This window comes from Miniopterus schreibersii (assembly GCF_964146895.1).
Source record: "Miniopterus schreibersii genome assembly, chromosome: 15".
Lineage (NCBI taxonomy): Eukaryota > Metazoa > Chordata > Mammalia > Chiroptera > Miniopteridae > Miniopterus > Miniopterus schreibersii.
The window spans coordinates 45,553,864-45,566,238 of record NC_138115.1 but is presented as its reverse complement, the minus strand read 5'-3'; the positions used below and the strand labels follow the sequence as shown (position 1 = coordinate 45,566,238).

The following is a 12,375-nucleotide window of genomic DNA, read 5'->3' as shown; positions in this document are numbered from 1 at the left end:
CCCCTTTGTCCAGGGCATCCACGCTGATTGTCTTGCCCGCCCATTAGTCACTTGGTAGCCATTCTGGTTATCAGATGGAATGGCATTGCAGTGCTTACCCTTATTTTACTTAATGATGGCCCCAAAACATAAGGGTAGTGATGCTGCCAATTTGGATGTGCCAAAGAGAAGCCATGAACTTGACCACAGGTAGGCATGTATAGGAAAGAACAGCATATCCAAGGTTCGGTACTATCCTCGGTTTCAGCATCCACTGGGGGCCTTGGAACGTATCCCGTGCAGGTCAGGAGGGACTACTGTGCTATTTTTGCAATTTTTTGTCACTCTAGGATTATTTAAAATTAATAAGATTTTTAAAAACAGAGAAACTGAAAAAAGGCAGTATAATATTAAGAAAATATGAACTGGGAAGAAATTTAACAAAATATGTGCAAGACGCCCATTAGGATATTTTAAAAACCCCAACAAAACAGAAAACAAGTGTTGGTGAGGAAGGAGAGGAATTGGAACCTTGTGCAGTGCTGATGGGGATGTAAAATAGTGCAGCCAAGGAATGCTGAAGCTGGAAAAGGCAAGAACATGACTTCTCCCCTGGAGGCTCTAGAAAGGAGCTCAGTCCTCCTGACATCTCGACTTGAGCCCACTGAGACCCATTTTGGACTTCTGAATTCCAGAACTGTGATGTAATAAATCTGTGCTGTTTTAAGCCGCTTAGTTTGTGGTGATTTGTTACAGCAGCTTTTGGAAGCTAATGCAATATATTTGTGTATAAGGTTGGAGGGGGTGGAGGTTGATGGAGGAGATTTCCCTGGAAGTGGGGAGGGAACCTTTGCTCTCCTCACAGGGATCTTTCAGGCCTGGAGCCAGCTGTACCCACATTGCCCTGAGGGCTCCCTTCAGTGTCCCCCAGCATCACCTGTGTACCCGCAGGGGTCTGACAGTCTGCAAGGCCCTGGAGCACTTTCTCCCTCTACAGGTCCCACACGTCTCCTGCCAGGTGGACAGGCTCCAGGTAATTGGTTCTCAGTGTACGAAAGAGAAAACTAAGGCCTGGAAAAGAAAAGGATAGCCAAGAGCATCGTTGCAGCTGAGGCAGGAAATGGCCAGATGCTACAGGGAACTCACACTTCCCATGAGGGCAGCCTGCTCCTCCCACCGACTCCCCACAGTCGACCGGGTCCTGGCACACTCCAGCCCACATCTGTGCTGAGGATACGGCCCCACACTTGCCAGGTATCACCAACATTGCCACCCTCCACACCCTCCTTGTCCCTCCTCCCTGGAGACACAACCACAGACCAAAGCCAGGGCCCACCTGACCACACTCCAGGCCCAGCCAGACCGCTGGCAGCAGAACCTTTGGGTTCCATTGGTGGCCAGGAAGTAGTGTCACAATGGGGCAGGGGGGTCCTTGGGGTGGGGTAGGAATGGTGAGGAGCAGCATTCTACTCCAGGGGCATAACGGGCCATAGACCCCAGGGACACAACGGGGCAAGGCAGGCTGGGAAAGTCTCCGCATGAGCCAGCGCCACGCCTTTGTGCAGACTGTTCTGGCACCTCCAGCACCTGCCCTCCCCTTAAGGGTCCCACCTCCACTGAGGGAAACTCTCCCATCTGCCCAGACACAACTCACCCACCCTCAGTCCCCAGGCTTATGGTGGGGTGGGGAGGACAGGTAGAGGGGGAACAGGCCCTACCTGCAGCTGCTCCCAGACCTGGGGACATAGTTGAGAGCAGAGTTTCGGGCCTGGCCCCAGTAGCTATACAACCAGCTCTGTGCAGGACAGTCTGTCACTGCAGCAGGAGGGAGGGGAGGTGACAGCAGAGGTAGAAGGTTAGGTGGTGAGAAGTTTGGGAGTTGCCATAGGATGGATTCTCCTTCTCTGAAAGGAGGCAGAGAAGCTGTCTGTTAGGAGCTGGAAGGAAGGGAGGCAGAGTAGAGGTTAGAAAAAGCCACTGGCGAGAGTTGGGAAACAAGCTGACTAGAAAAAGCTGGTGGGAATGCTGGGCACAGGTAAAGGCTCAGTTGGAGCATCATCCCATGCACCAGGAGTTCCCTGGTTCAATTCTTGGTCAGGGCACATGCCTGGGTTTTGGGCTCAATCCTCAGTAGGTGGCGTGCAGGAGGCATCCGATTAATGTTTCTCTCTCATTGATGTTTCTCTCTCTCTCTCTCTCTCTCTCCCTCTCCCTTCCTCTCTCTGAAATCAATAAAAACATATTTTTAAAAAAGTAAAATAAAGGCCCAGTTAAGGCTGATGACTGTTAATTCACAGAACAGACTTGGCAGACATGTGACCCTCTCCAGCAGGGCCCAGCAGGGCCCAGCAGTCTGGTATGCAGGGAGAGAGAAGGTAGATGTTTGGGTTCTTTGGCTGCTATGGTTTTGCAAGTTGGGGCACAACTAAAGGGTAAGGGATAAAGTACAGGATGTTGGCCACAGAAAGAAACGATGTCTATCTTTCAATAGAAATTAAAACAATGGCTTACATCCTCAAATCTGAGGACAGAGGTGGAGAGGCCATCCTAACAGGGTTAGGATGAGGCTAAGGATGGTGTTATGGACTGAATGTCTGTTTCCTACCCACACCTCCCAAATTTCTATGTTGCAGCCATAACCCCCAATGATATTTGGAGATAGGCCTCGGGGAGGTAATTTGGGTTAGATGAGGTCATGAGGGTGGGCCTTTGGGATGAGATTAGTGGCTTTCTAAGAAGGAGAGATCTCTCTCTCTCTACCTGCATGCAGAGGAAAGACCACATGAGAGCACAGCAGGAAGGTAGCTGCCTGCAAGTCACGAAGAGAGCCCTCATCAGAGCCTAACCCTGCTGGCACCCTGATTTTGAGCTTCCAGCCTCCAGAACTGTGAGAAAATAAATTTCTGTTGAAAGCCACCTATCTGTGGTACTCTGTTATTGCAGCCTGGGCAGGCGAAGGCAGAAGGGAAGGATGGAGCAAAGACTCAGAAGGCTAGAATGCTGTGGTCAGAGAATGGGACGCCTGAATGAGGATTCCTTCCTTTGTTCAATCATACGTCAGGCATTTTTGAGATGTTGGAGGTAGAGATGAATTTTCCCAAGCTGAAGGCAGGAGCTGGAGTGGAAGGGACAACCAGGAGCCAGGTAGCTTTAGATGAATGAGGCTGTGTGAGCTGGAGGGCAGGCAGTGGGAGCAAGGAAGAAATAGGTTTCTATGAGAAGAGGATTTTACAAGTGAGAAGGGCTGCCATGGTCAAGCAGCAGTGGGAGCAAAGAGGCTCGCACCCCAGCTGCCTGGCATGGAGAGGATGCATGGCCAGAGGAAGGGGCAGGAGATAAGAGTGCCCTTCTGAAAGGGCTCAGGACATGGGGGCTTCTGCTAAATTTGGAGCAGCAGCTTCAGAGACTCAGGTTTGAGACTGTGGTTGAAACTGGGTGAGGTTAGGGCTAGGTCAGTGGGGACAGTGTCAAAGTAGAGGAGGTGGCTGGGAAAGTGTGTGTGTGGGGGGGTGTTTAGGCTTTTGACAGTGACATAGTTAACACAAGATGCACAATATAGTGGTCAATCTCAGGGGTCTCTCTGAGGAGGGTGGGCACTGAGCCTAGTGGCTGGGGGCTCCTCCTGGGTAGAAGCAAAGGAAACCGAGATGCTAATGTGTATGCCCAGGGCACAGGCGAGGGGAGCAACCAACTGGAGGCTCTTCACCTCTTAACTTGCTCTCAGATCCAGCTTCCTCCCAGTTCTACTGCCATCGTCCCATTTCATCAGCGGAATGTTGTGAGGATCAACTGAGGTCATAAATGTTCGCAATTAATTTGGTGGTGTAGTGATGCCCTGACTGGATTCCCTGTTTCTACTTCTGGCCCCTCCCAACACATTTTTCAGACAGAGTAATTTTTCAAATATAAAACTTACTGAGCCTCTCTCATGCTTCAAGAAAAACAGCGGCTTTTATTGTCCTCAGAACAAAGTTGAAAATGAATGATACGCCCTTACAAGCCCACCTGGGTCTGGTTCCTCAAACTCCTAGAAATCCTTGCGGCGGCAGCCCCTGCCCCCGGCTAAGCTTCCCCATGCCTGCCTTCCCTTCATCTGGCCTGCAGTCCTCTGCCTGGATGGCCAGCCTCAGGGTGTCGTCGTAGGTCCACTGCCTTGTTTGGTACCCATGTTCTAACCTCCTGTCCTGTGGCATCCTCCCAAGGTGCTGGGGGCAGCTTCACAGCCAGAATTGTCCATCTCTGGGTTCACCATGCTCCCAAAGTGGGACCCGGCACATAGGACCCCTGACAGATGAGCGGGTGGGTGGGCAGGGAGGGAGAAAAAGCCCAGCGTGGATGAGTCAGGGCCACAGCGGAGGACTCAGCCCGCCCCCTGCCTGGCAGTGTGTGAGGATGGAGGGCGGCCCTCCTCTCCTGCCCCTTGGGCCCAGGACAGACTGCTGAAGCCCTCTGCCTTTCATGCCCAGGCAGGGCGGCTGAGATTAGAGTCCTTGATGATTAGTGTTAAGAGACCTATAAAATCATCCCTTTGCAAATGGGAAGCCTGAGGCCCACAGTAGGAGGGCTCTCGCACCCAAGCCTGAAATTGGAGCCCTGCACTAGCCCCCACAAAGCTGACCACATGAGTAATGGGTCCATTGCTGGCATGTTCCCTGAGTCTGGGCTGTTCTGTGCTCACCAATACCCGAGGGAGAACAGCCACAGCCCAGCCCAGGCTGCCCACGGCTTCTCGGGGTAAAGTCTAGATCAGGCCCGAATGCCTTCTCCGAGGTCTCAGCTGCTGATTCCCATCAGCAACCGCCCAAAGACGAACATCTACCCACTGATTAGAGGAAGCCACAGGGCACGTTGAATATATACAGAGAAAACTCTTTCTCCCCAATAGCCCACAACCCCTAAAGAAAGGAAAAGTCTCTGAAGACTTGTCCAGAGGCAATGGGTGAATTTTGCATTTTGCTTGTGTCAATAGAGGGTCTGTTTAAGTCTCTTTCCAGGAAAGATCATGTGCCTCAAAGGGATGCAGGTGTCCACATCTTAGAGTTTTGAAATGGCCCTTTCCCGCCCCTCTCTGGGCTTTTATTTCTCCCCTTAGCAATTTCAGCCTGGGTGCCCATTGTGCCAAGAAAAACTTTTCACTGCCCCCAAGGGAAGACTTTAGCTTGGGACTGCATGACTGGGTGCAAGAAGCAAACAGAACTTCTGTCCGTCACCTCGGCGCTGAGAACTGTAACAACTGTCCATGTATTGGAGGGAGCTGCTGGACGCTTCTGACCAGGGTTTACAGAGACAAAAAGCAGCACCTACCACTGCCTCTGGGCTCCACAGAGATTGAGGGGACCCGGGGAGCCATACCCCTCACAAGACTCTCAGAGAACAAGTTAAGATCAAGACTCTGGCCCAGGAGAGGGTATTGGGGTGGGGCTCAAGGGATAAGAAGGGTTCTAGAAGGAGAAAGACCCGTCCGGATGCCTCTGGAAATGGTCTTGACAGGCTGTGCTGGTGATGGAGTCAGGTCCTGGAGTGTTGCCTTCAGCAGCAAAGCCTGTCTTGCTCTCAGGTCCCAGCCGTGTCCAGGGGAATGAAATCAGAAGTACGTGCTGCTCACAGAGGCCACCCCTGGGCTGGAAGTTCTTTCTGAGGCCCCCATTTCATTTTTGGAGGACGCTAACTTCTTAGTCCTGGAGGGAGCAAAAAGGCATCACTGGCTGACCAGGAAGTGGTCCCATAGGAGTGTTCCTTCCCCCTCCCCAAAGTAGGGGGGATCTAACCCAAGGCCAGGCAGATATCTGTGGTTCCTAAAACCCTCCCGTGACAATGGACCAATGGTGAGGTAGAGGCTTGGCTTCTGAGTTGGGGGTCACGATGTGAAACCAGGGTTCCCGGCTGTAGGGAAAGCAAGCAGCTCACCATGGTTGGGGCCCCTGGTCTAGGTCCTTGATGGTGTCCTTCATGGCCTGGCCTCTTGTCTCAGGCAGCAGCACACAGAGTAAGCTGACCCCAATGGGGAAGCCGCCGTAGATGGCCATCGGGAGGGCCTTGTGGTAGTTGCCCAGCAGTATCACCAGGGGCGTGAGGATGCCCGCGATTCTTGTGAAGATGGCCACCAGCCCCATGCCTGTCTGCCTGAGGGGGGCAGTACCCACTGAGCAGACCCGCTCTCAACCCAGGCCACAGCGCCACCTCAGCACACTTCCTGGGGAGAGCCCAGACCCCTTATGACCCCCCAGGCCTGCAGGGCCTCCAGGCTCATCCAGCCCGCCCACCCGTCGTCCTGCACAGTGAACTTCTTAAGAGTCCAACCGAGCGCGACGCTCTGCCACCTCCCAGCCTCTCTGTCAGCCGCTGCCCTCCTGCTCGTCTATCCAGTTTCAGGTGGAAGGCTGCACCTCCTAAATATGCCTTTCCCCCACCTGATGGCTCCTTCTGAGCCATTCATTCTTTTCTTTTTTTTTTAATGTTTTTATTGATTTTTTAGAGAGAGAAGGAGAGGAATAGAGAAATAGAAACATCAATGAGAGAGAAACATTATCGATCAGCTGCCTCCTGCACATCTCCTACTGGGTCGAGCCCACAGCCCGAGCATGTGCCCTGACCGGGAATGGAATCAGTGATCTCTTGGTTCATGGGTTAATGCTCAACCATTGGACCACACCAGCTGGGCCTGAGCCATTCATTCTTAGACTTATTCCATAGTGCAGTCCTAATGGGGCCAGGGCATGGCTTACTTCTCTATCTGTCCTCCACCAGCCTGGGGACAACCTGGGGTTTGGACTACATTGTAGTTATCCTGGATCCCACCCAGCACCACTGCTCCAGAGCCAGCCTCAAAAGCTATTTGTGGAAAGGCGGTGAGGTGGGGGAGAGATGGCCAAAATCAGGGTCTTGGGAGCAGAGGGGCAGGATTTGCACCAGCAGCCCTTACCTGATGATGGTGGGGAAGAGCTCAACAGAGTAGACATAGGAGATTGAAAATCCAGCAGATATGGCGAACTTCCCCACAATGGCCAGCACAGTGCTCACTACAGGCAGATCTGGTGAAGGATGCTGGTCAGCCACACGGAGGACAGACAGCCCATCACCTGGGCTCTGCTCCCTGCCCTGCCCACCCCAAATCCTCACCCTTTCTGTACCTGAACCCCAGGGAAGCCCTCACTCTGGAAAGAGAAGAAATGGGCCTCTGGCCACAGGTGAGTGAGAGTGGGTGGGGCCCGGGGAAAGCCAGTCCTGGTACCTGCTGGGACGAAGATGATGATGATGCACATGAGGCCACCCAGGGCCAGAGTCCCCATTTGGCTCCACTTGCGGCCCAACCACTGCATCAAGAAGATGCTGGAGTAGCGGGCGGGCACCTCAACAGCTCCGAAGATTAGCTGCGTCAGGTAGATGTCCAGGCCAAAGTCCCCCACCTGGAGGCTCAGGCCAAAGTACCCCAGACTGTCTACAAACCTACAAAGTATCCGAGGGTCCTTCTATCACTTCTGGGTGATGAGACACCATCACACTCAGAGACAGAGCCTGTCTTGGCCAGAAGTCACACAGGAAACAGTAGCACAGACAGGGAGAGACCCATTCATTCCCATACAGCCCATCCCAGCCAGGGAGCCACCATCCCGCATCCCGCTGACACACACCAGGGAGGGGCATGGGCCCCAGCGCCCTCACCAGATGGAGAAGAGAATCAGGGTCACCTTCCGGAGCTGGGGGTGTCGGAACAGATCCAGGGCATTCCCTGAGGGGCCTGTCTTCTCCGGGGCCAGCTAGGAGGAAGACGCTGAGTGAGGGGCCAGCAGAATGGTCTGTGTGGGTCAGATTATGGTGCAGGCAGAGGCCCTGCCCTAAGTACCTGGCTCAGGAGCTCCGGGGAGACTTTCCGCCTGTTGACAGCGGCCGCCTTCTGAATCACTTGCTTGGCCTCTTCGACCCTCCCCCGGATCAGGAGCCACCGGGCAGATTCCGGCAGAGCCCTGCAGGTCAGGAATGGCTGTGACTGTGGGCGTGGAGTCCTAGAGCTGCCCCAGCCCCCCGGAGCCTTCCTGGTGCTGTCCCAGGGCACACTGAAAGCCACGCCCCTAGGGGGCCCCCTCTCCCAGAGGCCTCCCGAGCGTCCCAGGAGATGAATGGGAGCGCAGCGCTCCAACCCCACGGGAGCACAGATGACCCAGGGGCCTGCTCGGGGAAGCACCTGCTCACCAGAAGTAGAAGAAGAGCAGCAGGGCGGGCGCAGTGCCCCCGATCTGGAAGAACCTCCAGTTACGGACACCGTAGGCAAGTCCTGAGAGGGCCATCTGCCCGACAGAGAAGCTGCACTGGACCAGGACTATGACTTGAGTCCTCCGAGCGGGCCCCACCCATTCTGCAACTGTGAACGGAGATGCTGAGGCCGAGCCACACCCGGCTCAATCACTCCCTGTCTCCCGGGAAGCCACCTGTCAGGAGTGGGCCTCAGTCCCAGCCCAGGAAGCACAGGTGTGACCACATTAGATGTGGGTACCTAACAAGGCCCCCCCAGGCAGTCTGGGGAACGAGGCCAGTCCCCAAGGCCTCACCCTGTGGCTGAAGGCGTCAGGGCCAGATACTCACGTAGCGAGATGCTGCTCAAGGCCAACCCAGCGACGGGAAGAGCAGCGGCAAAGCGCATGACTGTGTAGAGCTCGATGTTGGGCACAAAGGCTGTGGCCAGGCCGGTGAGGGCGAAGAGCAGCAGCTGTATCAGGACACTGGGTTTGCGACCAATCCTAAAGTACAAAGGGGACAGTCCAGGAGGGAATCTCTGAGGGGAAGGGAGAAAGGGAGACCAGCCCTGCCCTGGGCTCTTTGTGTGACAGAGGACACGCAGGCCCACCTGGGAGCCCCATGTGAGGGAGAAACTCAGCCCTGTGCCGGACGCCTAAGAGCACGGCAGGGAAGGGATGAGGTGGCCCAGGTTCCTACCAGTCAGAGAGGGGCCCAAAGATGAGCGAGCCGACCAGGAGCCCAGCCATGAACACGGACTGCGCCATCTCCTTCAGGTACTTCCGGTCACAAACAAGGTTGAACTGGGGCAGACATAGGCAGATGTGAGTCTGGGGGCAGCTGGAAGCAAGTTCAATAAAACTATATTTAAAAAAAATAAAGGAATTAAAACATGTAACATTCTTTGCACAGTAGCGTCACATGGGACGCTCTCAGTCAATGTTGCTTCGGCTGAGGGTGCACGGCCCGTGTGCAAGTGAAACTCACAGCTGGTGACACAGACGCCTCAGACCCAGAGCTGTAGTGATCTGAAGGCATGGGTGCCAAGCCATCAGACGGCTCCGATGCTCGCATCCCTGCTCAGTGACCACCATTCACTCCCTCCCGTAGTTTATGCATCCCTTATGTCATTAAATCATCATTCTGATCCCACGAAGGCTTATCATCCCCACTGTGCAGGGGCGAAGACTGTGGCTTGGAGAGGTGCCAAGATGTACCCAGCCTCCTGTGGTGGTCGCATGTTGCAGATGCCACAGAGGTGAAGAGGGCTCCAACTCGGGATGCCAGTCATTGACCTGGCCAGCCGGAACGCCCACAGGGGAGGGTTTGTCTGGGACCTTCCCTGGTGGCCCACGGGGATTTGCCACCATAACAGTGAGAGCGGCACCGTCCCGCTTCTGCAAGGCACCGGGCAGCAGGAGCCCACGTGAAGAGTCCCAGCTCCACAGTCAGCCCATCATGTTACCCTGGCAAAGTCCTATCCTATCCCCACTCTGAGCCCCGTCCTGCCACCTAGGAAGAAACAGACTGGGCCTAGATACTTCCCGAGGGGTCTTCTTAATCTGAAAGGAGTGGGAACCTTTCTGTTTCTCTGTCTGGGTCCCTCCAAGAGAACGAACTGAGCAAGAACAATGATCGGTATTCAACAGGACAAGTCCTAGAATCACTGGTGTCCCCCAGCATCCCAGAGGTGGGCAGGTGGAGGAAGAAAGAGAGAGAGACAGAGGAAGAGGGGGTCAGTGAGGGGGAGTAAAGAGATGAGAGAGGGAGGGAAGAGGAGGAGGGGGAGGGAGAGAGAGAGACCCAGGGCTGTAGTGATCTGAAGGCATGAGAGAGAGAAAAGCTAAAAGGTAGGAAGCCCAAGGCAAGTGACCAGAAAGGCAGACAAGCCCCAGCAGGTTTAGCTCAGTGGTTAGAGCGTCGGCCCGCAGACCAAAGGGTCCCGGGTATGATTCCAGCCAAGGGCACATACCTTGGTTGCAGGCTAGGCCCTGGTGAGACCACAAGCAGGAGGCAACCACTCGATGTGTCTCTCTCACATCAATGTCTCTCTCTCTCTCTGGAAAAGCAATGGACAAAAAAAAAGAAAGGCAGCCAAGAGGACAGGGAAAGAGATAAGAGTTAGGGAAACAGCAAGATCGGCGAGCAGGCGTACATGCAGGGGCAGGTTGGAATGCAAAGGCAAACAGACAAGCAGATGAGAACACGGAAAGGCATAAAGACAGAAAAACAGGAGGGGACAGGAAGAAAGGCAGGCAGACAGGCAGAAGAACAGACAAAAGGACAGGCAAAGGTGAATGGACAGATGGGCAGATAGGACAGACAGAGAAAATGGATAGAGAGGGCCTAGAGGCAGAGAAAAAATGAAAAAAAGGGGAATTGGCAAAGAGACAAACAGGCGTATCGATGGTCAGTCATTCAGGCACAGGGACACAGGAGCAAGACAAAGGCAGTGAGTGACACCAGTGACTGAGGGCAAAGCATAAGACAGAGGAACCGACAGACCCCAAACAAGTAGACAGAAAGCCAAAGAGGCAACCTACCTCATTCTTTAGGGACAGGGGCCTGCCTTCAGGATAGTCCCAGCCCGCCTCACAAGGCTGGGTCTCATTGAAGCGGTGGCTGAGGATGTCCTCCAGGCTGGCACCGTCAGGGGGTGGCCGGAACATGAGGCAGGGCTCGGGGTTGCCTGCGGCATCCAGAGGTATGCTCAGGGACAGCTGCTGAGCAGCGCTCAGGTTGAAGGTGTGGTTCTTGACCCAGGCCACTGAACAGTAGTGGGTCTCCTCCAAGGTGGTAAAGACCTGGCTGAACATGTAGAAGGGACACAGAAAGGTGGGGGCACTCAGCAGCAGCAGCAGCTGCACCTGAAAGCGACCGAAGCCGCCTATTTCGGGCAAGACGTCGGAAAATTGAGCCATGTCTGCTAGTCACTACATCCTCAACTTGAGGCTGGCAGAGAGCTATGAACCTTGGCCCAGGGTTCCCGGTTCCTCTTGGCTCTAACAGCTGCATTAATGTTTAACCCAGCCTTGCCCAGCTCCGCCTTCACACTTCAGCTCCCGGAGGATAGAAGATGGAACAAACAGTCCACTCTGGATTTCGGAATTGGAGGATGTTTTATTGACTGTGATAGACACGTGCATCACACTGACTGAGAAAACCTCTCAGGCCCAGCCCACAGGCAGAGCTTTACCCAGTTATATAGTATTGTGGACAAAAAGGGGCCACATACTAAACCTGAACCGCTCAGGGCAGGCCTGCTTGGCGGCCTTGCAAACTCAGAGACCTAAAGTAACCACAAAGGACGGTCTGAAATTAAAACTTTTTAAACATAAGCAGTTTATGATAGGTAGTCATGTCCTGAGGCAGTATTTTTCCCTAACAAAAGTTAATTTTCACCTTAACTAAGCCTGTTTGTTCTTTTGCACCTGAGATAACATACCTGATTAATACATGCCTTCGCAAAACAAAGCAACTTCCCCCTTTTCCAGGCCCTCAGAGCACCAGGGTAGAGACCCAATCCTCTCATTGTTATTGATATCCTGTTAACTGTTGACAGTGGACTACCCTGTACCCACCTACGTAAAAGTATGTGTCTTATCATTTTACTTTTATTTATTTATTTTAAATATATCTTTATTGATTTCAGAGAGAGGAAGGGAGAGGGAGAGAAAAATAGAAACATCGATGATGAGTCATTGATCTGTTGCCTCCTACACGCCTCTGACTGGGGATAGAGCCCCGCAACTGGGCATGTGCCCTGACGGGGAATCAAACCACGATCTCCTGGAACCTAGGTCGAGGCTTGGTGACTGAGCCACGCCCGGCTGGGCTATCATTTTACTTTTAATCCAATTCCAGAGGTTTCCCCCACTTTGCTTTCTCCCCACTCCCTAATCTATCCCCAGTGGATTTCATGTAACCCACTTCTGTCTTCTCCTTTGATTGTAATCTACAAAGCAGGGTGCAAAACTGCCATTCTCTGGAGCATCATTTCAATTCTTTGAGATTTTGGCTCCCCGGAATATGTCGTCAGTTTGACTCAAATAAACTCACCAAAAAATTCTTCACAGGTTTGAATGTTTTCTTACATTAACATTACACAGCATGCTCCACCCGCCCAATGCCACCAACTGCCGCATCCTTAAGAATTCATATCCA

General features: G+C 53.5%; 1 protein-coding gene across 1 annotated transcript; it reads right to left on the bottom strand.

Moving 5' to 3' along the window:
• Window positions 1–3,906: 3,906 nt before the first annotated feature.
• SLC22A13 (solute carrier family 22 member 13) lies at window positions 3,907–11,308 on the bottom strand. Its single transcript, XM_081159185.1, has 10 exons — window positions 10,755–11,308; window positions 8,911–9,014; window positions 8,560–8,714; window positions 8,170–8,338; window positions 7,823–7,943; window positions 7,642–7,736; window positions 7,211–7,425; window positions 6,902–7,010; window positions 5,887–6,102; window positions 3,907–5,657 (listed from the first exon to the last, which is right to left on the bottom strand). The coding sequence occupies exons 1-10, from the start codon at window positions 11,130–11,132 to the stop codon at window positions 5,564–5,566; spliced, it is 1,656 nt and encodes a 551-aa protein (XP_081015311.1). The 5' UTR covers window positions 11,133–11,308; the 3' UTR covers window positions 3,907–5,563.
• Window positions 11,309–12,375: the final 1,067 nt, after the last annotated feature.